A 27595-nucleotide genomic window follows, 5' to 3' on the forward strand; every position below is an offset into this window, starting at 1 on the left:
AATTTTACAGTATCTTCTTTTAAGGAATAGTATTATTATATGGAATAATTCCATTTTGGACCCCTAAAAAATGACTAACTTACCAAAATGATCCTTTAAAGATGATCAGTTTTCAAATAACCCCCTAAACTGCTTTTTTGTCAAATATCATTGAGGATATTTTTAGAAAAAAACTTTCCACTCTTATAATATTAAGAGGTGTCGAGTACTCGAGTAGGATGAGGTGCCTATAACACAAAATATCACACCTTTATTCACTCCACCTCCCACACCAATAAGTTCATGTTTCATTTGGGTTTTGAGTTTTTAGGTATTAGTTTCCATGTACTAAATACACTTCCCTTTGAAGTTGGTAATGACATACTTATAATAACTTGCTTGCTACTTATTTGTTATTTCTCTCTCTACCCTAGTTATAAAGGCGATATCACACAAAATTTTAATAAATAGCATATTTTGATGTTTAATTTAAAAAACGATATATTGGTAATTTAATATATAACTTCATAAAATAATCAACGATTAGACAAATGATATAGAAGATGTCCTCTTTCAATTCAAGGTCATTGCCTACTTCATACACTAAAGTGAGATAGAATAATAAACTAACAACTACGAGTAATGATGCCAACAACTGTTTGTCCAATTAGTTTTGCATCAACTCTAAAAATTTGAAAGTCATAGGTTCGATATATGGTGGCGGTGGAATCATCATTTTTTATTGTGTCAAAGAGATATAAATAATGGATGGATTTTCACACCCCTACGATAAACTTAAGAACCTTTATATAACTTTTAGTATCCAAAACATGTTTATCAATGGTAGTTATCAGATTCATTCAATTTATATATTTATTCGCAATTATATTGTTTACTGTAGTAACTGTAATGTCCTGAATCTATTATATTAAAACATCTCAGTCAGTTAGCCAGGAGATAAGTCTGACCATCCATTTTATTTTAGAGATTTACTTTTGATTAGATCGAACGACTGATATAAAATCCTCTCAGTGTAATTTGACTTAAAACACAAGAATATTAGTGTAACAATTAATTATTTTTGAATATTCGGTTACAATCTCCCTAAAATAACTATATGTATCTTCTCACTCACGATTGCAGATCCACTTTCTCCTTAATTTTAGTGATTCGGTTAGACTTCTAAGTCAGTTCAAAATTCTGGCTCATATTTTTCTCTCTATAAACATAGTTCTCCTTCTCTCCTTTTCAACACACACGGTTATCTCTCTATAGGTCAGTTCCATCTTATTTATATTGCAATTTAAATTTATTTATTTTCTACTCGAAGACGTTAGCTAAGAGGGATCTTTCCCGTCCGTAGGACGAGGAGGAAACCTAGTTTGTATACTCCCTCCGTCCCATTTTGTTTGTAGTTTTGGGAAATTGAACTTATTAAGGGATGTTATTTATTATTGACAATTATAAAGACTTTTCCTAAATTACCCTTATTTAATATAGAGTATCTATTATATAAAACAGAAGGGAAAACGATGACTGGGACAAACATCTTTTTTTAATATAGGATATTGACTAGAAGCCCTTCTCAAAATTTAAAATATAGTCCTTCGTAGAAATAAAGTTAGTTATTTAAAAAACAAAAATCCTTTCCTTTTTAGAAATAAAATAACTAATTTAAGAAAAAAAGAAACAAAATAAATTTCAAGGGTTAAAGAAAGAAATTAAAATCTCTCTCTCTTAATAAAATAATAACTAATTTAAGAGAAAAGAAACAAATATATAATACCAAAAAGTAATAACTAACAAAAATCTCCCTCTCTCAGTAAAATATAAAATAAATTTTGTAACATTTGATTGAAATAAGTGACCGTGCCCTAGGGCACGGGATATACCCTAGTCTATTATATAAAACAGAAGGGAAAATGATGACTGGGACAAACATCCTTTTTAATAAGGGGTATTGTCTAGAGACCCTTCTCAAAATTTAAAATATAGTCCTTCGTAGAAATAAAGTTACCAATTTAAAAAATAATATCTTTTCCTTTTTAGAAAAAAGAATTCTAATTTAAGAAAAAAAGAAACAAAATAAATTTCAAGGGTAAAAAAAGAAATTAAAATCTCTCTCTCTCAATAAAATAATAACAAATTTAAGAGAAAATAAACACAAGAATAATTCAAAAAAATAATAACTAAAATAAATTTCAAGGGTTAAAAAAAAATTAAAATCTTTCTCTCTCAATAAAATAATAACAAATTTAAGAGAAAATAAACACAAGAATAATTCAAAAAAATAATAACTAATAAAAATCTCTCTCTTTCAATAAAATATTAACTAATTAAAATCTCTCTCAAGTTTCCGTGCCCTAGGGCACGGGATATATCCTAGTTTCATTAAATATAACATTGGTAGAAGCGTAGAGCCAATTAGAACCTTTGAATAGTATTCAAACTAAAGGGTAGTCTTGGAAGTTTCATCATTTAAAGAATTAAATGGATGTTATAAAAGGAAAGTGAACAAACATTTTGGGACACCCATAAAAAAAATAACAACCAAATAAAATGGGACGGAGGGAGTAAAAAAAAATATTTATAAAGTAATAACCGTGCATCCAAAATACATTGTTACCCGAAATCAACCATCCACAATAGGCCAACACATCAATTCTAGGTTTTATTGGTCTTTCATTTGAGAAAGGGACCAGGGCAATTTTAGTTGCCTCTTTGGGTTCATGAGAAGCCATTTAACCTTTTCCTTACATCTAATCTAGGTCTTTGGGTCCCATACTACTGTAATAAAATAGATTTCCTGCCGATTTGTCTGAGCCACCTCTAGATACGCGGTGTCCGTCAAGTGTGCACGGAAAGAAGATTCTTTCTCGATAATTGCATTGTTTTACCTCATCTTTGATCGGACGGTCATTTTATCAGCAATTTATTTAGTATTAAAACTTATTTTTATAAAATCTAATCTATAAAGTTGTCTAGTTTATACGCCTAAGGAGTATATACAATTCAAATTTGGACATGTTATTCCTTACGGAGTACGTCAACCCAGCACACAGATAGCAACCAAAGGAATCATCCTCCCGAATATTCAACCGTTTCTATTCAAACCATCATTTCAAACCATTTGTTAATGAAGAATACAAATTTTGTGCACCACCTCCACTTCAAGTTTGATACCACCCAAGCTAAAAGATATAGTATTTTGAATAACATTATTTTAGTGAGGATTTTATTCGACTATCCTTCATACTATGTTTGTGCGACCGTGCCCACTAGTTAGCTCAGTCGAGCTGCAGTCCGGGTGTAAATTTGTATAACTAAATATCACCCTAAATTCATTCATTCATGAAAGCTTTTAGCCTTTACAAGTAGGCGGCAAAGAGATGAGAATTATGCTGCGTAAACGGACAGATGTTCCAATCCACCTCTAACCAGTTTTTGCTCTTTTGTGCCCAATTAAATTCGGCAAGATTAGGTTTGGTTTTGTGCCATAAAGAACTTAAAGGACAAGTTGTGTTTGGTTTTTTTTTTTCATTTCTCAATTTTCTCTGATATCTTCAATGTTTTTTTTTCTTTTCTTGTATACACCAATTCTTAAACACCATAACTACAACTATTATCTAGTTTTTGTAATTACAAAAAAAGACTATGAACTGAGGCAATATAAGTTTAACCATCACAAATATAGCTCAAATATTTTGAGTATTGGATAAAATTCGACCTTATCATCTTCAGGTTATAATTTGATATATTATATGAATGGAAACAGGATTTACAATATAAATAGTTTAATCTGTTATAAAATAGGTACGTGAATTTATAGGTAATGAACTAAAATTGATTAGATACATAAGAGTAAAAAACTCTTGCGTTATTGATATTAGAAATTATTTTTCTACTAGTTCTTATTTTCAGGCCGTCCCATAATTAATTTTTGGATCCGCGTCAACTATCATAGTTCAACTACATTACTGTTCAGTTTTAAAAATTTGAGCCCATCTGGAGTGCAATAAGGAAGCCATGTGGAAGGGAATCCCTCCCAACTAGTTGTTGGACCTTTAAAAAAAAAAAAAAACTAGTTGTTAGTCTTTGAAGCCTCTAGTTTGAGCCTATTTTTTTTTTTTTAATTATTGTGTAAGTTTCTTTATGTATTTTTATTTACATTCTTACAAATTTCTAGCTCGAGGATTACATCAAATTTAAATCTGAAACTAATAATCTACAGTTGAAAAATGAATTAAAGTCTCACACGCATTATAAAACAAATTAAATTTGAGGCGAAAGACCCTGTTCGTATACAAAATTTTAGGGGCTCTCAAATGGAATGGGAGCCTCTCATTTGGGAGTCGTTATTGGGGCTGCTTTAAGTTGCCAAAAGCATAAGACATATTGATTTGCAAAATAAAAATAAAACTTAAATTGAATTTAAAATAGACCGACGTTTTGGGGAACAAGAATATTTTTCAGGATGCAAAGACTGAGTCAAAAGTTGGTCAACTTTAGTTGATAATTTATTTTCTAATGCTTAGAGGGAAAACCCTCTCTCTCTATAATCACCCATGGATTCTTCATCTCCATCACAGAAACCACCAGAACTCCATTTGAGTAGCAAGTCACCTTCTTCTTCCCAAGTCGGAAATCGAAATTTCAACGGAGAAGATCATCCACACGTCGCTTTTGGTCTCCTCAATACTACTACTTCTTCTTCTTCACCCAAAAACAGATCTCCATCAAAACCCAATCTCAACTTTCATCCTTCTGATTTGTCTTCTTTACAAGAGATTGTTCTTCTCTATCCTACCCCTAACAAGAGATCCAAAACCAGAAACTTTGAAAAGATTGAAATGACAGAAGAACCCATTGATGTGATTAGGCCTAAAAACACGAAGAGTAAAGCTTCTTCAATGGCTCCACCCAACTCTTCTTCTTCGGTAATCAGAGTTCGAAGATCACAAAGACGATTACAGCAAGAGAATTGAGATGAAAGAAAGTGGGTATTGGAGAAGAGATTGTAAAGCCTATAAAAAATGGCAAATTCGCCAATCTCGTAAAGAGAAATTAAATTTAGTTGTTTCTTCAAGCTTACGCACAAGTAAGCTTACACTTCTCTCTCCTCTATGTCTTTCTCTACCCATTTTTCTTTTCACTTTGATTTGGGAGATTGTTTAAATGCTAATCTTTTGTGGCCAAACCTGAAAATGAAGAAATTGTTCTGGTTTAGATGTAGGTGTTTGTTCTTTGCATCTTCTTGTTCTACAACAAGCATAAGATAATTGAATTTTCTCTAACGGGTGGTGGTGGTGATGTAAAGAGAGGATTAAGGAAGGAAAAAAAGGTGATTTTTTTTTTCGAAGATGGAGAGGAAGAAGTTTGTTTCCCTTTAAAATTTTGTACTCCGGAAAATTGCACAAAACTCACATTTTTCCATTAAATTTTTTCACTCCAAAAAATATTCTTATTCCCGAAGGGTCAGCCTTTAAAATAATAATACTAATGAGGTGTGGCTCAAATAAAGTTCCAAGTGGCAATTCACAATTCTAGAACATCAAAAGCTTGATACCCTAGTGTATATTCTAATCTAATTAATAAGAGGATATGTACGCGACGACCCGATACTGGTACATCCTCCGGTTTCCGGTTTCTTCTAAGCAACTCATTGTTTTGATTCTCTCTTTCTCTCTCTACATGTATATATACTTTTAAGATTCCATTATTCCCTTCCCCCAAATTCCTCTTCAAATTATATTTATAAACTATAAATTCTGTATCTTCTTCAAATTGATTCTCAGATTCAGAAACCACCACCCATGATAATGGATCATTTTACAGATAAAATGGTAAATCTTAAATCAAACCCTAAAGATTATATGGAATCATTAGAAGAAGAAAGAAAAAAGATTCAAGTTTTTCATCGTGAACTTCCTCTCTGTTTACAACTTGTAAATGAAGGTAATAACCCATTTCTTAACCTAATTAGATCTATCAAAATTTCTTTCTTAATTTGATGTTTTTTTTTTTTGGTTTATGTTTCAGCTATTGAGAATTGTAAGAAACAATCAGTAATTAATGAAGGTCCAATTTTAGAAGAATTTTTACCTTTAAAAGGGATTATTACTACTACTACTACTAGTTCATCTTTTGTTGAAGAAAATGATGAAGAAACAAAAACTAATGATGAAAATTTAGAAAAGAAAACAGATTGGTTAAAATCAGCTCAATTATGGAACCAAAATCCAGAACAACCCTCAATTATTGAAGTAAAAAAATTACCACCTCAGAAATGTTCTAAAATTGAGTTAAAGAAATCTAATGGAGGTGCATTTCAACCATTTCAAATTGAATTGAAAGGAACCCCATCAACAATAACAACAACAACAACAGAATCAGCAGTAGTAGTAGCAAAAACACCAGCAACAGCAGCAACAACTTCGAGTAATATGAGCGCGGTGAAGATGGATTCGACTAGTTCGACTAATGGTGATACAGTTAATAATGCTACTAATAAGAGGAAGAGAGAAGAAAGAGAAAGTGAATTGAGAAGGAAGACAAGGAGATGTTGGTCTCAAGAACTTCATAAACGATTTTTAGACGCTCTTCAACAACTTGGTGGATCTAATGGTTAGTAATTAAGTTCTGATGCATAATTGTTGATCACTATTAGTACTTGTATGTGCTCGTATTAGTCTAAGATTTGGGAACCTAAAGCGTGCCGTGCGCTTCAATGAAGGACATGGCACTGAATCTAGACTCTAATTCACTCGGTTCGTTGATGATCTTACTCAATTATGGTTGTTCAAGGACTAATAATACTTGTTTTCCAAGACCCAACTAGAAGTTCTTGTTGATAATAATCCCATATTGGTATGAGAGGGAGATTGTTAGGATAATCTAGATCCCATGTGGGGGTCGGTTTATTAGTGTGACGGAAAGTTTTACCTCTTGAGCTAGCTTTTAGGGTTAGGGAGGTCAAGACCACTAACTCAACATTGGTATTGTACAAGATAAAACAAGTTACAATCCAATAGTCTGTCGAGGTGAAAAACAAGGTCCGAAGCGGAGATTGTTGAGGATAGTCCCGTTTAGGCTGACGGTTGTGGAAGGGGCATGCCCTCTGTTCATACATGCACCTTTTGAGCTAGTTTTGTAGGGTGAATCTGACCAACGGAGTAGCATAAATAAATCCATTCAGTATTTAGGATTTCCTACTTTGGCCCGTCCTAAGATGTTAGGAGTTAGTTGTAGAAAAGTAAGATACAACCATGACCACAGGCCAAGAAACACAACCTTGAGATTTTACCGTCATATAACGAAGACACTTGCCTACAAGTTAATTATTGTGGTTAAGATCTAAATCCTAACACTTGTTTGATTTCTTGTATTTCTTTTTTGTTAATTAAAACATTTCACCTGTTTCAGTTGCAACGCCTAAGCAGATAAAGGAATTGATGAAGGTTGATGGATTAACTAACGACGAGGTTAAGAGTCATTTACAGGTATATGATTCTTTCTATTAATGCTTAGTTGCTTACCCTTAGTTTTTTCATTTATCGTTATATAACATGTTTTTCACATGGAGATAATCTAAGAGATGGTTGGTTTTAACAGCAGTGTTTTGGTCATTAGGGAGTTCATATTTTCATAGTCATAAGATAGTAACGCTTCTGAATCTTCTTATCGAGATGATGAAGAAACCAAAGACAATGTAAACACAACTTAAGTCATGAACTCATAGATTCACAAAATCATATTGCTCACCAATTAATATGCCTAAAAAGACAATGTGGGGAGAGAGATAGAGATAGAGTAAGAGCCTGTGAGGAGAGAAAGATAATGTATGCGTGTTGGTTCGGTAGGATGGGGATGGTATCTCCTCGCTGAGCCATGGGTACACCTCCATTCTTAGGTACCTCTGATTATTCTTATAAAGTTATACGAGCAGGGAATTCATCTATCAGTACCGTGATTCACAAGAAAGGGTAGGTTGTTCCCCCTTCAGATCGAACCTTTTATTCTTTGAGAGGAAGACTGAAATAGGACGTATACTAGTGCCCTCACATTTCAGACAATGAAAGTCAGACAAAAACAAACATTATAAAATCTGACTCGAGTCCAGATTCGAGTCAGATTTTAGATATGACTTGGAAAAAAAAATGAAACCTAACTTCGAAAACGAAAAACTAACACCATTTAACTGCAGGATATATTTTTACAGAATTTGTTACGAGTACATAGAAATTAGTCCATTGAACAGTTTTGAAGTTTATATTTCCATTTCAGCCTCAATTGGATCGTCCATAAAGGACCTTCTAAAAGGCCATTATCTTATAATATTTTGCTTAAAATTGGTGAAGTGGTTCTTTCTTTGTTCAATGATACATGATGATCATTACTATCAAAATTACTACAGTACATCCTGAGCATTACATCCATGGCTTATATACATCTACGAATGTTAATAAGCATTGAATAACCCACAAACCTTCTATATTAATATAAACCGACCACTAAAATTTTACATAAAACTTTGCAAGTCTCTTTGTTTTGAGAGTGGAGTTGATATATACATTGTTTATGATATAAACGTAAAAGGTTTCCTTGGCTCTCTATTTTACCGTCTAAATTCTTTAATGTGTCCATTTCAGAAATTTCGTATACATACAAGAGGATCAAACCAACCAACAACAGCAACTCACAGCGACAGTAATCCTCAACCACCTCAATTTGTGGTGGTGGGCGGCATATGGGTTCCTCCACCGGACTACGCCAAGATGGTAGAAACAAAAGAAGGAAATGCGAGGATTACCAGTGGCGGTGTTTACATTCCAGTGGCGGCACCACCACCACCTCGACCGCCACAACATGCAGTGAAATCTTGTTCTCAGCAGCAACAGCAACTACAGCAATCTCCTACAGGTTCACTGCACTCTGAAGGGAGGAGCAACCAGGTGGAACGTAACCCTGATATTCATTCTCATTCGTGGACACCGTCATCTTCTACCGAGACAATGTGATATTTTCCAACCATGTAACTAAATTCCTGTTAAAATATGTTTGTACCGAGAACTAATAGTATAGAGAAATGTATGTTGAGAACCATATGTACATGAGTTCGAATACTTTTACCATTAAAAATCTCATTGGTTTAGTATGGACGGGTTTTGGCTGACTTTCATTTCAATGGAAATATATCTTATAATATTTTGTTCAAATATGTTCAACTAATTTTGGAAGTTGGTTTGAGTTGGATCAACTTGCCTAAGCTAGTTCATGATCTTTTATCCAACTTGAGTTGACAGTATTTTCTGAAAGATTTTTATATGAATATTAATATTATATCATTGCATCATACCAAATAGATACTGTATGGACAAAAATTCGAATTTGGGCCAATAAGGCCGAACATCCCTAAAGTGCGTCACGTGTTGGATCAACCCCATTCTCCCTACGAAACTGAAGCCCGCCTGCAACTATGACTGACATAGTCTTCAAGCTTCGCTCAAGGAAGGATAACTCATAGTTTAGGCCACCTATGGGTGAAGCGGGCCAACCACCCAGGGCTAACGCACGAAGGTGCACACACGCTCCACTTAGTGATAGTGGGTGTGGTGATAGAAGTGGTAGTGGTGTTGTAGCTTTGGAGGTATGGTCATGGAGGCGTAGTAGTGGTTGAATGTGTTGGTGTTGGAGGTGTGATTGTAGCGAAAATGGAGGTATGGTGGTCGTGGTGGTGGTGGTGGTTGTGGAAGTATGACGGTGGTGGTTGTGGAGGTGGAGGCACAATGTTGGTAGTTGAAGTGGGGTCTGGTAGTGGTGTGAACATGGTGGTGGTGGTTGAGGTGTGGTGGTGGCGGTGCGATGGTTGTTGTGGTGGTGATGACTGGTGGGTGTGGTGGTGGGTGGTAAAAGTGTGGTGGAGGTTTTGTTGTGATAGTGATTGTGGTGGAGTTTTTGTTGTTGTGGAGCGGAAGTAGATAAGAGAAATAATTTGGTCAAGCAAAATTCGTGTATATGTTGAACAAAGTAACTTAACTATAAAGTTGTCAACGGAAGTGGTTTCCCGGTACCAATGCAGAAACTAACTTTTGATAAACTCTTTCTTCTTGCTACGGTAATGGAGACTTGAGGGACAGGGAGAGGAGTACCTGTAAAGACACTCCGAAGCTCAAGTCAAATCAGTACACAAGTATAAGAAATCAATAGAATTGTAAAGATCAGATTCAATCACTTTCCAGGGCAAACCTGTTTGATACTAATTGGTTCGCGAGACTGTCATTTCCACAGTCAATGGTAGCCACCAAGATAGCCTTACAAGGATAGAATCGAGCATTGTGATCGTATCTTTTGTCATTAACGACTCCAACTAAGAAAACAATGGCCTTCTGCGAAGTCGTCATCCTCTCGGGCAGAGTGGAGCTAAAGGTGCCGAGTTCACTTCTTCAGACTTTTCTGCTCTGTCTTTCAAGTCTGAGCAGGCCTAAGAGACAGAGCTTGCTTGGATCTACCGCTTCACTTTCCTCTATGCTATATCTGAGTTCCGAGTGCCCAGTGACCTCGACAATCTCTCCAGCAAAGTAGGGTTCACGAGGCAAAGTTTGTTAGGGCCATTTCTCCGTGAGCTTTATCAAAAGCTCATTCTTTGAACGTGTGTATGAAACTGGCACATGCCGCTTAGATCGATTCTTTAACATCTTGACATGCATGGTCAGAGTTGACCAAATATTGTCTCAATAATAGTCAAAGCAAAAAATATAAACTTTAATTGAAAGTTGAATTTTAACTTAAGTGAAGTCAAAAGTTTATGCGATACCATACTAACTTATTTACTTTTTTTACGTGAAAAGCAAAAAATAGTTACTTTTGTGTTGCGAGACGATGGCGTAGATTCGATGGTTTACCCTGTAACCGACCTGTATGAAGCTTGTCGCGTTTCACTACCTATTGCGGCATTTGTGCATGATTTTGTTTTTACCCAACCCATATCCACTAGAGAAATCCATTATTTTTAGAAATATGCAACGCGAAACGCTAGAGCCTAGACGTAAGGAAACCCATGGGTACCCAAGCGCTGCTCACTTCCTTCCCCTACTTACGGGTGAAGAATATTTTTAGAAATTCAATGTTTCAGTCAAAATATTTTACATTTTTTTTTGTTGAACCTCAAAATATTTTACATAATAAGCAAAAAAGCAGATTATTTTTTGAAATCACTAAAAGTGTCAAAATTATTATGTGTTTATCACTCATGTTTAAATAATATCACTAATTAGAAATTACGTCATTTTTTATTTATTTTTGTTCCCAAAAAAACCCTTACCCATTAAAACTCAATTTCTTCTAAAAACACCCATAAATTTTAGATTTTTCTTCTTCTTCTTTATCAATTATGCTTCTAATTTTTCTTAGTAAACTGTAAACCTATTGAACCAAGAGAAAATCGAATCATGGCAGAGATGAAAAGAGTTGGATGGTTAAAAAGGAAGTAAGAACTTCACCAAAAGTTAAAACGATTTCGAAAGCTCAGAAAGCGATGGACCAGGTATTTACATTATAAAATTTCTAAACTTTTGGTTGAGTTTTTGATTCATGATATCAATTCTTTAAATTCAGGTAAACCAAATAAGATTAGTTTAGCTTCAAAATGGTGTCCATCTTTAGATTATTTGTTAGATCGATTTGTTTTACTCTGTGGAGCAATTGCTAGAAGAATTCTCCCACAAAATTCTAATCTGGAGTATGAAGAACTCGAAGAAGCTTAAGCATATAGAATTTGCCATCGACTAAAGAAGATCCTATCATGTATGAAGAAGAGAGACGTTTACTACGTCTATTAACATTAGATAAATGAATAAGAAGAGTTTGCCACACTTGAAGAAGAAATTTTTCAAAATTTTTTGTTCTAGATTTGCAAATCGAATTTGCAGAATCTGCCAACTGAGTTTGCGAGATTTGCAAACCCAGTTTACATTTTGCAAATGGAAAACGAATGTGCACAAACCAGACTTGCATGATTTGCAAACGGAGTTTGTATTATTTGTAAATCCAGTTTGCAAGAAAGAAAATGAAAATAAAACATCGTTTTTTTTTTTGTTTTCTTTTGAGAAAAATATTGAAAGTGGATTTTATAGAAAAACCTATGAAAATTCTTTCTAAAATTATAAGTTTTATCGAGATCAGACATTTAATAAACAATTCATATGTATTTAAAGTTTAAAGAATAATTAAAGAATTAGTTACACAAAATGGTAAATTTAGTCTTTATATGTATTTTCACCTGAATATTGATTATGAAAATTGGTTGTTATTTTACTTATTCTGAATATTATCTTGACTCAAGTAGCTAAAGGGTCTGCTGAAAATACCTACCAAAAGGGTAAAAGTCGACGGGGTTATCGGCAGGCGACCCCAAAACACAATTCTCCCCCCCTGCCGATTTTCTGTTCTTCCCGTCTCTCCGACTTATCTATCTCTTAATTATTTGTCTATCACTTTTTTCTAGTAAATCTGGAGTGTTTCCAATGATCAAAGAAGACAAAATGAATTTTGTCCTAAAAATATAACAGACGGACATCAGTCTGTCTGTTGCTCATACATTACAGACTAACCGGTCCGTCACATAGGGTCGTACCTATACGGTCTGACTTGTCTGTGACCGAAGTCTTGAGGACTTATGTCAAAACAGACTGGTTAGTCCGGCTAACATATCCAAACAGATTAGTTATTCCTTTTGATAGTGATATGTTTGGACCTGACCAGTCTGAGTGCATAACCCATATTCATATTATTTTTGTGCACTAATAAAAACCCATACATTTCAAACATCAAATAATGAGTTAGAAAAATGTTTATATATCTCATTATAAATTTATCTTTGCCAAAAATGGATGGTCCATGGGAAATGCCAAATCTATGTAGACCTTTATTTTAAGGTTTTGAATTGGAAGAATGTTAAGGAATTTTTTTGAAGAGGATAAAAAAGATAATGGAGGTGAATTTCACCTTTACATTCCATAGTTGGTTGGATGCTTATAGCGGCAGTTCCGATCGTTACTGTGCCGAGTCGTGGTTAATGGACCAGCTGTTGTCGATCTATGCACAAATTATTTATTTATCTGTAAACAAAAAAGTAACAAAAGAAAACACTATATATTTTTCGCGTCAAACGTTGTGATCTTTGTTGTAAACAAAGTTTTGCCCATTGACCTCTGCCAATCAAAGTTTTGACTTTTGTTCGCTTATAAGTTTTAGCGGGTGCCTTTAGCGCACGTAAAAACCCCAATACTATATTTTTCATTTTTACTTACCTCTGCCCGTTGTCCTAATTCCCCCCAAATTCACTTGTGGATGAAAAAGAGCGAATTGCGCAAAACCAGAGCAGAGAATTAAGCGACCATCTGGATCCCTATTTCATCATATAAGAGCAGAGAATTAAGCGACCATCTGGATCCCTATTTCATCGTATAAGAGCAGAGAATTATCGTTCTCCTTTTGTCTTTTAGAGAATTAAAACCTAAAGAAATGGCAGAGAAACAATTGATACTTGTGATCGAAGGAACAGCTGCTATGGGTTCGTATTGGAATACAATTCTCACTGATTACTTAGAAAAGATAATCAGGTCTCTCTCTCTCTCTCTATCTTTATTCTCTCTCTCTCTAGAATTAGGGTTTACTTGTCTTTAATACTTTTGATATTTATCCATTTTGATTAGAGCTATTAATTGTTCTTTTTTGTGATTATTGATTAAGACGATAGTTAACGTTTCGTATTTGACAAGTGTTACTCAAAGTTTTCTTTATCACTGTTGTTTCTGAAATTTTTACCCAAATTTTGTAAGTATTTCTTTTGTTTGTTGTTCGATGGAATAAGTTAGGGTTAATTCCATTTTGGTCCCCAGTTTCTTACCAACTCACTGTTTCAGACCTTATAAGTGTCTGACAGTTAGATTTGGCCCCCAAGGGGGGCCATATTTTTTTTTCAAATTTTTTAGAACCTTAGGGGCCAAAATCTTCTATCTATTTAGCTGCATTTCTGTGGATTATATTGTTTGTTTCTGATAATTTTTTATTCTTTAGAATGAAATATTGACATCATTTGCTATAGTCATTGTTTATCTCTTGAAAAACTATAATATATATATATCATGCTCAAATAGTTTAACTTTTGACCCTTTTGTATGCTGACTTTTATTTTGTATATGCGCAGGTGTTACTGTACTAATGATTTGTCAGGACAGGTATAGTTTACCTCTTGGAAGATGCCACATCAACAATGTCGATGCCTGCTATACTAACAAAGAAGTTTTTTCAATTTCTATTTTGTAAATTGTGACAATACAAACTCTTTTGTGAATTTGTTCAGATAGATTTAACTTATCTCTTTTGAACGAATTGCAGAAGGCTCCTCCCTCAAGTACTGAACTCTCCTTGGTGGCGTTTAATGCCCATGGATCTTATAGTGGTATCTCAACTTTCTTCTAGATCTATGTTTGAAAACATTATGTATCCTATTATAGTTGACTGCAGTTTAAACTTTTAAGCATCTGTTGCTTCTTTCTGCTCCAGCATAGTATCTGGCCACTATGCTGAAATACAGTAAAATTAAAGGTTCTACTTAAATAATATTTCGTGGCTGGTAATGAGGCCATCATCTCGCTTGTTCTGAAACTTAGATACGCAAACAAAGTTTCACATAACATCTTTAGTCTTATGTAGCTCCATTTGAGAAATCTGTGTCGCATAATTTGTTCATTTCTGGAAGAAGCATATCCTTTTGAAGGTGCACTGGATGACTTGTCTCAAGAGTACTCGTCTTTGGATTTCTTTGAAAGGTGGACAGATGTAATGTTTGCAAAAGTAAAGAGGAACATGTGAATCATACATTGATCCTTTATCCTTCCACGTCGCGCATTTGGCATTTTTTTGCTAATTCTTTTAGTGTGGCCTATATTGAATTCCCTGGAGTGTCTTATTGCGCTTTGCGATAATTGCACATTCCCAAGAAGGGGAGAAATTATGAAACTTCATTCAGCATGCTATTTGCTGGGCAGTATGGAGAAGGAGGAATAAGGAAATCTTCAGAAATGACACAATGTGGAGAAAGTAATGTTGGAGGTCCTTTGTCCTCTATTCTTTTGGTCAAAGAAAAATACTTCTTTATCTTCAGCTTCACATAGGGACCTCACCGCGGACTGGGAGGCTCTACTTTCGATCTTATAACGTGTTTTTCCTGATTTGCCTGCATTTACCAACTTGCCTTTGAGTTTTGATTTGTCAGTTAATGTGGGCTTTTTTCTTTGAACTTTTTTTTTCTTCTGTATATTCATTCATTTTCAAAAAATAAATAAATTTATTCTTCTTTCTCAATTCTTTCTTGGATCTTCTTTCCTTTATATGCAGAGTGTTTGGTACAAAGGAGTGGATGGACAAGAGATCTGGATGTTTTCATGGAGTGGCTCTCAGCTCTATCCTTCAGCGGTGGTGGTTTTTGTGAAGCTGCAGTTGGAGAAGGCCTTTCAGAAGCATTGACGGTCTGCTATATTTCTTCTGTGCTCTGTTTTTTTGTTTGTGTAATCTTTCACCATTATATATAACTTATATTCGTTTCTGCAACTTGGTCCTTCCTCACAAGTCACAAGTTATGATCAGTGTGCTCTATATTTTACTGTCTTCTCTTAGTGAAACACTAGATTTCCGCCGCGTCCTACGGACGCGACAGATCCCTCTTGGCTAACACCGGAGATGACATTTAGTTCTAATTCACATTTTAATAAAAATTCCTAAGAAAAATCTTATGGAGATTGAAAAAACAAAGAAGATAAGGGAGAAGAATTAGGGAAGGAATATTAACCGACTCATAAAGAAGTTGTAATCGTGAGAGAAAATGGTGGGTAGGGAGAGAAATACGTAGGTAGTAGTTATTGTAGGAATATCCTAACCGATTTTGGTCGAATTACAGTAATATCTTTCTATTTTGATTTAATTTACATGAATAAGATTTATATCATCCGTCGGATGTGATCTTTATGAAACTTCCAATAAAAATGGACGGCCAGACTTATACCTCCAATAACCGACTGAGCTGTTTGAATATAATAGATTTCTTCAACGACTAACATCCGTCTTACCAGTTAACTTTTCCGGAGAGAATTTACCAATAACTTATGTGAACTAAATATTAAAACATGTTCTGTTGTTAGAGGAGGTGAAGTTTTGATAGGATTTTGTGAATGTTCCTCAGTGATATTAAGCCTTTCAAAATCTACTTGGAAGTTTATTGCTCCCATTCCAGTGATTCATCAAGGTGGGACACAAACATGTCTATATTCTGTAGGGAGCTCACTTGAATACTTCATATGTACCTTGATGATTTCTCTTGTCTCTTGTCTTATCTACATAGACAGATTTAAATTTCTCTAGTTGAGACGGTGAAACTGGATATTCTTTCTACCGTTTTCATAGAATTCATGTTAATAAGATATGCTATGCCTTGGCAGCCTTGCCGTACAAAATTTGATTGTTTCCATGTTATGCAATTCAGATGTTCTCCTTAGTTCCTAACGGAACCCAAAGTGGGGATATCCACAAACATTGCATTCTTGTGGCTGCCAGCAATCCTTATCCCCTGCCAACACCAGTATACCTGCCACAGTGCTCAAATCTGGACCAAACTGAAAGTAAGGAAGCACTAATGGAATGTCGTCTAGCTGATTCAGAGACAATTGCGAAAATATTCGCTCAGGTAAACACTGAAATTCTGTTATCTAAATGCAGGTTGAAATATGTATTGGTAGATTTTAATCTTATCTCTATCTCCCTCATATAAAAAGGATATACCTTTCTTGAGACTCATCACTTAATTCTTAAGTCGGCTGAATTCATATAATCATATTTATAATGGAATATTTTCACGGTATGAAATGGATGTTTCTAAATGCAGGTTCCTGTTTCTCTGTCCGTCATTTCTCCAAAACAGCTACCAAAGCTTAAAGGGATTTATAATGCGGTATGTTTGCCATTAATATTATGAGTTCATAACGTTGAAATTATAATGTCTCCAGACTTATGATTCGTGAAGGGCTTAATGCAAACTACTTATTCTGTGTTTCCTATGCATACTCCAGACTACTTACATAACTGCGATCACTTGATTGTGAGGTTGTACTCTTAAAATACAGTTTCAAACGAGTCTGTCTCAAACATATGCAGCTTGACAAATCTTATTTCACGATATTGACAGTAATCATAAATTTTCTGTTCTCCACTAACTTATCATATTAGAAATTTAGAAGTAACCGTATAAGTAGACATTGTAGTCAGGAAGAAGGTAGGTAATTCGCATAGTGATGAATTCTTGTGTCTCAAGTCAGTTTGATGCAGGGAATGAAATGTCGGTTTCGGTGGATGTAGGTTTTAGAAGCAAGTTGCGTAGGGATTTATCAGTTTAGCTTTCATGAATACAATTCAACCTTCTTCCGAAAGAAAGGTTAAGCTTTCATGATGTTATATGCATCTGGGTAGGATCTGTTGTATGCAGTGGCGAGGCCAGGATTTGTAGTATGTGGGGGCACATTTAGTACCCATAAAAAAATTAACGAGATAAAATCATACACATTGATTTTAGTAATATAATCAATTCTCTCTCTTTTGTGATGATTAAGGATAATGGTTGTGAGGGTAGTGGGTACGATCGATCTCTCTCATGCGCGCTTGTAGTTGTACACCCTCATTGGTAAGACGCTACCGATGGTTACAATGGTATCACTTTGCTGAAGGTAAACACATCTATCTATAGGTAGTCAACGATGTCCCAACTGAAACTTCAATGAGTTTTAACCGATTTGCTCATTGCTATCCGGTAAGACATAAATAGTTACATTAGTAAAGCGTCTCGCTGACGTGTATACACATCCACTGGTCTCAACTGAGATTTCAATGTATTCTTCACTAGCAGACCTTTTGTATAGCTAGTAAGACGCAATTGATGGTTACCCACAACCTCTTATTGGTAGTAGTGTACCTGATCCAAAAGTCATAACCAACCCTGCTGTTGACTGACACCCTACCGCCGAGAGAGTGAGAGATGAGACTAAATGAGACCTAATCATTGGCCGCCACCATTAATTGATAGAGTGAGGAAGAAGAAGTTCAAGAGAAAGAAGAAAGAGAATAACAAAGAATGTATTGGTGTTGCATCAAGAGAGAGAGGCAAACATAAAAGGAGAGAGACAAACATAAATAAATGGAGATAAGATGTTAGAGATAGCCTATGGTAGTTGTCGGTGTTACATCGTCGGGGAAAATGAAGAAAAAAAACTGGTGCACTCAACTAACAATTGATTTCGTCTTAGCCAATCTATCAATTAAAAGACAATGAATGTACATATAGTATATAGAAAATAGGACTAACCACTCTACACTTGGGCTTTTATCTAATTTGTTTTAGTTGGTGGGCTTAAACATCATATCTTTTAAAATAAGTATGAAAGGGAATCACTTTCAGGAACCATTTTTGGGCCCCTAAAAGCCCCTTACTGCCATCGCCCCTGGTTTTATGAGAATGTATTAAATATTATGTCAAGTTTATTTCGAGAAAAATAAGGTGTCGTTTGGCAACCAAAAGTATAAGTACTTTTGCTTGTAGTAGAAGTTCTTTTGCTTCAAAAAAGTAAAAAATTAGCATCAATATGTTTGACAGAACTGTTACTTATAAGTAAAAAAGTTAGTTTAGTAACGTAATTTACTTTTTCTCATAATGATACTTGGATTTCAATTAAATTTATTTATGATTTTCATGATTACTCTTTTGGAAGAGATGGTGGTAATATTGGTGGTAGTGGTGGTGGTGGTGAAGCCGTTGAGGTATGGTGGTGGAAGCGGTGGTGGTGGTTGTGATGTGATTGAGGTGTTGTGGTGGTAGTGGAGGTACAATGGTGGTGGCGGCGGCGGCGGCGGTGGTGGAGGTACAATGGTGGTGGTGGCGGTGGTGGAGGTATGATGGTGGTGGAGGTATGGAGTGGTGGTGGTGGATGTTTGGGGATGGTGTTGGTGGAGGCACGATGGTGGTGGAGGTACGATGGAGGTATATGATAGTGGTGGTGGATGTATAATGGTGGTGGAGGTACGGTGGTGGCGAAGGTACGGTAGCAGTGGTGGTTGAGATCCAAATGGTGGTGGTGGTGATCGTGGTTGAGATACAAATGGTGGTGGTGGTGGTTGAGATAAGTGGTGGTGGTGGTTGAGGTGTGGTGGTGGTGGAGGTATGCTGGTGGTAAAGGTACAATGGTGGTGGAGGTGTGGTGGTGGTAGTGGAGGTACGCTGGTGGTGGTGGAGGTGTATAGTGGTGGTGGTACAACGGTGTGGTAGAAGTTCAGTTGTGGTGGTGGAGCGGAAATAAACAAAGAAAAACTTTTAGTGAAGTAAAATTCTTGCACAGGTCGAAGAAAAGTTACTTAACTTTAAAGTCAAAAGCTAAAAATATGAACTTTAGAGGAAAGTCAAATTTTGACTTAAGTAAAGTCGGAAATTTTCATGTTACCGAACAAATTTTTTTACTTTTCTACTTAAATAAGCAAAAAAGTAACTTATTTTAGTGTTGCCGAACGACACCTAAACTTTCTATTTATTGCTATTTGTATTTCTGGGCCAAGAGGAAAATTGCCATCTAGATATTTCTTTAGGGATTTCACTTTGAAGTGAGGCTTTATTTTGGAATCATTTAAATTCATTATCAATAAAAATTATGTACTTCAAAAGAAAAAAAAATTATGTCGAATTTGACAAGGATATTTCTGAATCCCAAGTGTTTCTGACATGTCTCTTGGCTTTCTCCTCAATAATAATTACAATACATATATATATATATAATGAAATCTTTTCTTTATTCATATACGAAACTCATCTACGTTTTTCTACATAATTCATCAGTTTGAAAGAAGAAGAAATGCATATAAAAGTATTGACTTTCTCCTCTTCCATCTGTAAATGTAGGGGAAGCGTAATCCACGAGCAGCAGATCCGTCCGTCGACACGTCTAAGAACCCATATTTTCTTGTGCTACTCTCGGAAAACTTCATGGAGGCACGTGCTGCTCTTAGCCGCTCTGGTATAGCAAACATGGGATCAAATCAGAGTCCTCTAAAGATGGATGCAGCTTCGGTACCCCCAGCTTCCGGGCCACCTTCAGCTGCAATACCTTCAGGTATTTGGCTTCCAGAGTAACTTAAGTCACATTTGCTTGTTCTTTTGTGCTCTACGTATCCAGGAGATTCTTCTTCACTGTCTTTTCTGCATTTTTTGCATGTCTATTTTGAGTTAGGAAGATTATGGCCAGACCAAATGTTTTGGTGGCCCCAGAGGTGCAACCTATCGCCATCTCTCTTTTTTTCATGAAGTGCCAAGCCTGTGCATCAAGTATGCATAGCTCTCAACCCTACCGGGTCAATGAGTCCAATAGCTTACTAAACGTTTTTCATGTCCACCAGAAGAAGATACCTGTGTCGTCTACGTAACAGTTTCTTACAAACAAACGAGAAAAATAAGAAGCTTTTTTTCCTTCAGTGAAGTTCAAATACATGGAGCAGATATTCAGCTGAACCAACCGATGTCGCCCGCTTGGGTTGTGACTTTGCTTCGATTCTTTTGAACCTAAATTTTCTGTCTGTTAAGGACCTCCTACCTCTTTATTCTCTTCTGCATATGAAAGCCCCCCACCCACACACACATACACAATATTTGAAAAGGCGCATAAGATGCACGATTTTGTTTTTCTCTCCTCTCTTTTTCTTTAACTTGTAAGATAGTCCGAAGGGTAAAAATGACCAAAAACATTCACATCCTTTAACATAACTATTTAAAAACTAATTTTGTTCAAGTGCTACAAACAACTTCAATAAAATACATTAGTAACAGAATGAATAGCTGTTACCACGTTAAAATATATGAAATTGAAGCTACGCCTCTTTACCGCCTCGAGGCACGGCCTCACATTGTCAAAGAAAACCGCTAAAACGCTTTTTAAATATTGCACACATATTCACTAATAAGTTCACACATATTCACTAATAAGTTCTTAAGAGAGGAGTCACTTGCAGTGGGAATATATTAGAATTGTAACATTCTACAGTGGGCAGAGAATTATTAACTCTGGATTTAACAATGTAAGCCTAATGGTTGATGTTTATCCATGTTCTGCTTCTGGATGATGATGATGCTTTATTTTCTTCTGTTCTTAGCGAATGGGTCAATGATTAATCGTCAACCAATTGCTGTTGGAAATATTCCTAGTGCAACAGTGAAAGTGGTACGTCGCATCTTACATTTTTATTTCGTAAAAGGGTCATATTTCTTTTGATCACATGTGCGGAACAAAAAGTTTTGAACTCGTATATCTGTTCAGGAACCAAACACTGCAACTTCTGTGGTATCAGGATCAACTTTTCCGCATCTTCCCTCGGTTTCACATGGTGCTTCTCAGAGTATTGCCAGCTTGCAGACTTCGCCTCCATCATCCACTTCCCAAGAGATGATCACAAATATTGATAGTGTTCAAGAATTTAAACCTATGATTAGTGGTTTGTCACAACCTGTACGTCCAGCAGGCCCTGCAAATGTGAGTATTCTGAACAACCTCTCCCAAGCACGACAGATGATGAGCTCAAATCTGCCCGGAGCAAGTTCTATGGGACTTCAAACAATTGGTGGAACCCCTATGGCAATGCACATGTCAAACATGATATCCAATGGAATGGCATCAGCTGCTTTGCCTGCTGCTGTTCAAAATGTATACTCATCTGGTTCATTGGGTATCACATCTGGTCAGTCGGGTGTCACATCTGGTCAGTCGGGTATTGCATCTGTTAGTGGATCAGGATCAATGGTTGGTAATATGCAGATACCACAGAATGCAGCCCATGGTGCATTCTCTTCAGCAACTACTAATATCTCTGGAAACCCAAGCCATAACATGACACAGCCACTAGGCGGTCTTCCAGGAGCTGTTAATATGGGACAATCAGCGTCTGGCATGAGCCAAGGAAATCTTTCAGGACAAATAGGGCAAGCTGGAATGAACCAAAACATGATGACTGGGGCAGGTCCCTCAGGTGTCTCTTCTGGGGCTGGGACTATGATCCCTACTCCTGGAATGTCTCAGCAAGCACAGCCTATGCAGCCTCATGGTGTAGCTAATAGTTCGACGATGAACATGCAGACGTCACAGCAGACGTCTGGAGCTATGCAATCAGGACCTGAAAAATATTTGAAAGTGTGGGAGGTATGTACTGGTTTCCCCATTTTTAATATTTATGTAAATTTTATTACATATTGTTTCTAAATATAGGTTTTTTGGAATTCTATCTGCGGATAGCCATTCCTTTACATATATCATGTAAGGTTTACTGTCCGTTAAAAATTTCTATTCATGATGAACTATTTAACTTTGCGCCTATATATAAAATATATAGATGTTGTAAATGTTTATGCAACATTTGTTTCTTTTAAATAGAATGGTTCACTATGTATGCAGGGATCCTTATCTGGACAAAGACAAGGACAACCTGTCTTCATCACCAAACTTGATGTATGATTCCAACACATGGTTATATGGTTTTTTATTTATAGGCTATATGAGCATGATTAAGATTCTAATGTCACCGAATTGTTTCATAGTAAATCTTAGTAGTTGTAGATTATACGGCTCTTTATGATGTGACCGCCCAGCAATTTCATAGGGGGAATATGAGTTCTTAACTGAATATGTTTATTACTTTATTATTCAGGAAGGTGCCCTAGTTGCTAGCAGATATAGTTGAAGTGCATAAAATAATTAAGTAAAGAATAAAGAGAAGGAGCAAATATATAGTTTTTGAAGATGATTCACAATTTCCTTTTTCCAACATTGTCTCAATTTTCTCTTCTTGTGGCAGGGCTACAGGAGCGCGACATCACCGGATACGTAAGTTTACCAAGCTTCATGAAATTAACCCAATTTATTACTTTTTCTCATGTTTAGGTGGTTGTACTTGATAATTTTCTTGTTACTATTTATTGGAAATTTTGAGAAGGAAAACATGAAGTAAATCTACTGAAGATCTGCCTAAATTAATAATCTTAACTCAACTCATACAATATACCCAGTTGATAATATTTCATTTCATTTAATTGGTGATGATTGAGAAAACTTGTTTCGACAATTTTGTTTAATTTGGATTATACTGCTTTTCTCAACTATATTCTAATGCTGAAAATCTATCTTCTGGAGTGAAGTTTCAATGCAGAACTTCACGTCCCTACGCAATTTTAAACCACAAATAGGAAATGCTTTGGGTATATAACTTTGTTATGCTCGAAACTACAAAACTTACTAACTTGCGCATCTTTTATATACAAAAGTAAAGAGTTGAAACAATCCAAATCCTACTAAAACTGTAATATCCTATATCTATTTCTTATAGTCAAGTTGGTAAAGAAAACATGTAAACAATTCATAAACAAACATCTCCAAGCTCCTTCATCATTTGCCCTGTTTGGGTTCACTTTATATGAAACACCTTGAAGTGATATTTATAAAGCCTTCTCCGCCTTGTTGCAATCGTCACAATTTACAGTTACTTGCATTTTATGCTTTCGTGATCTTTATTCCCTAGGATATATTGTTCTGTCATCTCAGGCTTGCAACTGATTGGCCATCAATGATGCAAATCGTCCGGCTTATATCTCAGGATCACATGCACAACAAGTATTTCTCTATCTCTTTATAAGTAAATGATATATTTAGTATTACGATTTAGTTATACTAATATTTTCTCTTATAGGCAATATGTGGGCAAGGCAGATTTTCTAGTTTTTCGCGCGTTGAACCAACATGGGTTTCTCGCACAATTGCAGGAAAAGAAACTAGTAAGTCCTTTAAAACCATGCCTAATGATGGAATTTAAAGTAGTCCAAATAAAAGGTTAAGTTAAACTCGAATTTTGCAATATATTTCCACATGTGTAAGGATCTGATGCAATAAATTTCCACACGTTTACGGATCCAAGTAATATATATTATGGCAAATACGGGCTGATCCCACGAAGATTTGATTGGAATTCTGAACTAAATCTAAAATGAAGTAATAAACTAGGAATGCTGATATTTCAATTTGAGAGAATAATGTTATGAAGTAAAGAGTAAGAAAAAACTAAAGCTAAATAATAGTCTAGGTTGTCAAAATCCACAACTACAATCTTAAATTCTTAATTATACATAACATTAATCTTCGTATCTATTGTCTTCGTTTATGACTTAAAAACAGTGGAACTCAAACAAACTCTAATTTCCGGAAATAAAACATTGAAAGACCTTTTGCAAAACCTAGTTACTAATGACCCCCTTCAGTTGAAATAATAGGCAAGTCGAATTTAAAGTAGTTAGTTTCTTTTGCTAACTAATTCATCAATGGAATTTTTTTGATGTAGTGACTAATAGGATCTGGCTGTTCGCCGTCCAAAAATTCTTGTTTAGGCAGTTCATACCATTCATATTTAGTGTTTTGAACTAAGACTCCAATTCTTCCAAGTTTCAGTACAATCAATAGAATAAGTTGAAGCACATGAAGAGATAATTATAAAGCACTAATATTAGGGAAAAAAAAATCATGTTACGGTTTCATCCTCCACCCTATTGGGAGATTAAAAACCCATGAATAATACAAACATAGTTTCCAATAATTAAATTGCAAGTTATGGAAAGATGAAAAGAGATTAACAATAAAATAGGTAAATTTCGATTTGCCGTTAGTTGTGAACTTCACTCCTCTATCTCTCCAAAATTTGTATGTTGCTTGCCCGAAGAATACTCCGAAATAACCTTACAAATATATCTTAAATTTTTCTCCGTAATGGTGTGTAAATGGCTCCCAAAGTATCTCTCATTATTTGTTTGGCTGAATGATCTCAAAGTGTACTACAAAGGTCCTCTTGTAGTGAATAGTGTTCGTATTAGTCAAATTGGGAAGCCAATTTGAGTTAAATCTAGAAATTCGTTCTAATCAAAATAGGAAACCCAACGTTACTCCCTTTCACGATCGCCACATACTCCATCTTCCTTCCCCTTCATTTATTTCTTTCCTTTTAAGAATATGGTGGTTCTAAAATTTGGAAACCGATCTGACAATTGGCAACTCCATCTTCACCTTAACTATGAACTTTTGACATTTATGGGTGCACCCAGCAGATGTTGTATAAATCAATTAGTTTCATAGAATATTAGCGACTAATAACCGAGTAATTATGTACTCATCACATAACCACTTGATTTATCTCATTCTTCTATACTTCATGTGCATTTCTCCTATTACCTCTTTTGATTGGTTGAAGCCAACAGAAGAACGGATACGCTGATGACATTCTTCTTTGACTTTGACATATGTTAGCTCTAACAACTGAGCTTCAATTATACCTAAGATTTTCAACCACAGTCAGATAAATAATTCGGGGGGAGTCTGAGAATAGCATTTGCCTGATCTTTCATTGAAATGTTAAGATAACATTGAAGTTGGTTATTGAGGCATGTTGCTAGTTATATGTTCAGAATTTCAGACATGTATGTTCAAAATACCCGAGCAAGCGTGACTATAGACTCCATTGGTTCTACTAGAAAGATGATCCACGATAAGTAGCTTTTGTTTGTTTGTTTGTTTTAGTTTTGTGCTCTGTGTTCTCTTATAGTGTTGCAACATTTACAGTCATCATGGTGGTACAACAAAAACTTAAGATAATAATACAACAGATTCCATCTCTGTTAATAGTTATACAATTCCATGTCTCATTTTGGTTATTCACTGAAAACATTTGAACTTACATTAACAACGAATAACCTTACCGTGTGCCCACATAAAGAACCTCACTGTCTAATTGTTGTAGTTCTGTTCTACCAATCGTATTTAGTAACAGTGAATGGTTGGATTTGCCAAAGTTTGGTCCCTAAAAATGAATTACCGTAGTCAAAAATACCATTTGAACACAAGAGATGCAGATTAGCCTTTCGGACCCACATTAGAACGATCCAAGTGTGGGTTTGTGCAAATAGTTCTCCTGTCGTGTAGATTATCTTAACTGAATCTTACAATTTTAAAACTCTAACCTTGTGCTTAATAAATTTTAATAACACCCGAATCAACCATATATTAGCCTCATGTGAATTCAGACCCAAATGATTGTGTTCAAATACAACTAGTGGTATTCTTCACACCATATAAAATGATTTTCTGTTTACTCAGTTCATTACTAGGCCCAATTTACTGGAGTAGCCAGTCTGGGACTTGTTCAGTCAGCGTCAGCCAAATAGAACTATCCGTCTCATCTATATGGACAATTTCATGAAGACTATATCTTTTACAGTATTCGATAAATGAATAAGACAATTTCATGAAGACTTTATCTTTTACAATATTCTGTAAATGAATGTTTTGGATTTGACATGAAAAAGTAGTATTAAACATTTTACGTTGGATTGATTGTAATTTTGAATACTCTGCAAGTATTTCTAATTCGAGTCTCTCAATGTCGATCAAATTCAGTGTGCAGTGATCCAACTCCCTTCACAAACATTGCTGCTATCTATTTCTGACAAGGCGACCCGTTTAATTGGAATGCTTTTCCCTGGAGTAAGTTGTTCATCTACTTAACTTCAGCATCTTTTGTTGCCAAAAAAATGAAGAGAATGCAGTCTTTTACTCTTCTTTTTGGATCATCACTTGAAATCTGAACTTTGTATATCTGGGTTAATAACAGGATATGGTTGTCTTCAAACCACAAATATCTGGCCAGCAACCACAGCAACAACAAATTCAGCAGCAGCAGCAAGTTCAACAACAGCAACAACAACAACAACAACAACAGCAGCAGCAGCAGCAGCAACAACAGCAGCAGCAGCAGCAACAGCAGCAGCAGCAGCAGCAGCAGCAGCAGCAGCAGCAGCAGCAGCAGCAACAGCAACAGCAGCAGCAGCAGCAGCAGCAGCAACAGCAACATCAGCAGCAGCAGCAGCAAATGGTTGGTGGTGGAGGAATGGGGCAAGGATATGTTCAAGGACCAAATAGGTCACAGTTAATGTCACAGGGACAAGTTTCATCACAAGGTCCACCGAATATGCCCGGCAGCGGGTTTTTATCGTGATTCCTATACATATATATACAAAATATATAGACCATTCAGTTTTTTTTTTGTTGCAAATATAGACCATTCAGTTGACTATTGAAACATAAAGTATTATGAATTGGAGATTTAAGTTTTGTTGGGTATTAGTAATATAATAACGAATTCCCAAGTTAAGTCATTTTTATGAGGAATTGGTCTTTGATACGGACACTGGTGTAGGGAGAGTTGTACTTCGTTTTCAAACCAACCCCCTTTCAAGTCTATTGGAACTTTTTTCAAATTCTCACATTTATGATTATTTATTGACTGATCCTTATATAGATCTGGGAATGGGTCTGGACAGGCAGTACGGTGGACAGCTACTCCCCACGGAACATACACATTTCACCTCTGACTGCCGGGACAGTCGGACTAACCGGTCCACCTTTTCAGAACTTCCAAGGAGAAAATTTTGTCTGACTTTTTTTTCAGCTGG

At 35.6% G+C, this 27595-nt stretch overlaps 2 protein-coding genes and 1 long non-coding RNA gene across 4 annotated transcripts; 2 read left to right on the forward strand and 1 right to left on the reverse strand.

The window, feature by feature from the left end:
• The first annotated feature begins 5584 nt into the window (after window positions 1-5584).
• LOC147548103 (transcription factor HHO2-like) lies at window positions 5585-9133 on the forward strand. The gene is made up of 4 exons (XM_086670351.1): window positions 5585-5934; window positions 6019-6603; window positions 7402-7478; window positions 8628-9133. The coding sequence occupies exons 1-4, from the start codon at window positions 5793-5795 to the stop codon at window positions 8994-8996; spliced, it is 1173 nt and encodes a 390-aa protein (XP_086526477.1). The 5' UTR covers window positions 5585-5792; the 3' UTR covers window positions 8997-9133.
• LOC147548104 (uncharacterized) lies at window positions 8445-13632 on the reverse strand. Its single transcript, XR_015238037.1, has 4 exons — window positions 13287-13632; window positions 12982-13094; window positions 10225-10673; window positions 8445-10127 (listed from the first exon to the last, which is right to left on the reverse strand). It is a non-coding gene; the product is annotated as an uncharacterized LOC147548104 (long non-coding RNA).
• Window positions 13287-27298, forward strand: PFT1 (phytochrome and flowering time regulatory protein (PFT1)). 2 transcript variants are annotated; one of them, XM_086670350.1, is made up of 15 exons: window positions 13287-13598; window positions 14186-14216; window positions 14377-14440; window positions 15379-15509; window positions 16520-16720; window positions 16919-16984; window positions 19970-20180; window positions 21214-21281; window positions 21378-22253; window positions 22506-22559; window positions 22906-22934; window positions 23649-23717; window positions 23794-23878; window positions 26541-26627; window positions 26755-27298. In XM_086670350.1, exons 1-15 carry the CDS (start codon window positions 13501-13503, stop codon window positions 27136-27138), a joined length of 2454 nt encoding a protein of 817 aa, XP_086526476.1. In that variant the 5' UTR covers window positions 13287-13500; the 3' UTR covers window positions 27139-27298. The 2 variants fall into 2 exon arrangements, 1 of the variants encoding a protein (XP_086526476.1); XR_015238036.1 differs by having other exon boundaries at window positions 13295-13598; window positions 23794-24922; window positions 24965-26627.
• Window positions 27299-27595: the final 297 nt, after the last annotated feature.

The sequence above is a fragment of the Eschscholzia californica genome, unplaced genomic scaffold (assembly GCF_041429995.1).
Source record: "Eschscholzia californica isolate CP2 unplaced genomic scaffold, dmEscCali1.0.p SCAF_3, whole genome shotgun sequence".
Taxonomy (NCBI): Eukaryota; Viridiplantae; Streptophyta; class Magnoliopsida; order Ranunculales; family Papaveraceae; genus Eschscholzia; species Eschscholzia californica.

Bases quoted from the DNA above. Each gene is read 5' to 3' on its own strand.
- LOC147548103 (XM_086670351.1), top strand. From the start codon at position 5,793: ATGATAATGGATCATTTTACAGATAAAATGGTAAATCTTAAATCAAAC. The intron at 6,604-7,401 runs GTTAGTAATTAA...CACCTGTTTCAG, and splicing joins ACAACTTGGTGGATCTAATG to TTGCAACGCCTAAGCAGATA. The intron at 7,479-8,627 runs GTATATGATTCT...TGTCCATTTCAG, and splicing joins AGGTTAAGAGTCATTTACAG to AAATTTCGTATACATACAAG.
- PFT1 (XM_086670350.1), top strand. From the start codon at position 13,501: ATGGCAGAGAAACAATTGATACTTGTGATCGAAGGAACAGCTGCTATG. The intron at 21,282-21,377 runs GTACGTCGCATC...ATATCTGTTCAG, and splicing joins CTAGTGCAACAGTGAAAGTG to GAACCAAACACTGCAACTTC. The intron at 22,560-22,905 runs GTATGATTCCAA...TTCTTGTGGCAG, and splicing joins TCTTCATCACCAAACTTGAT to GGCTACAGGAGCGCGACATC.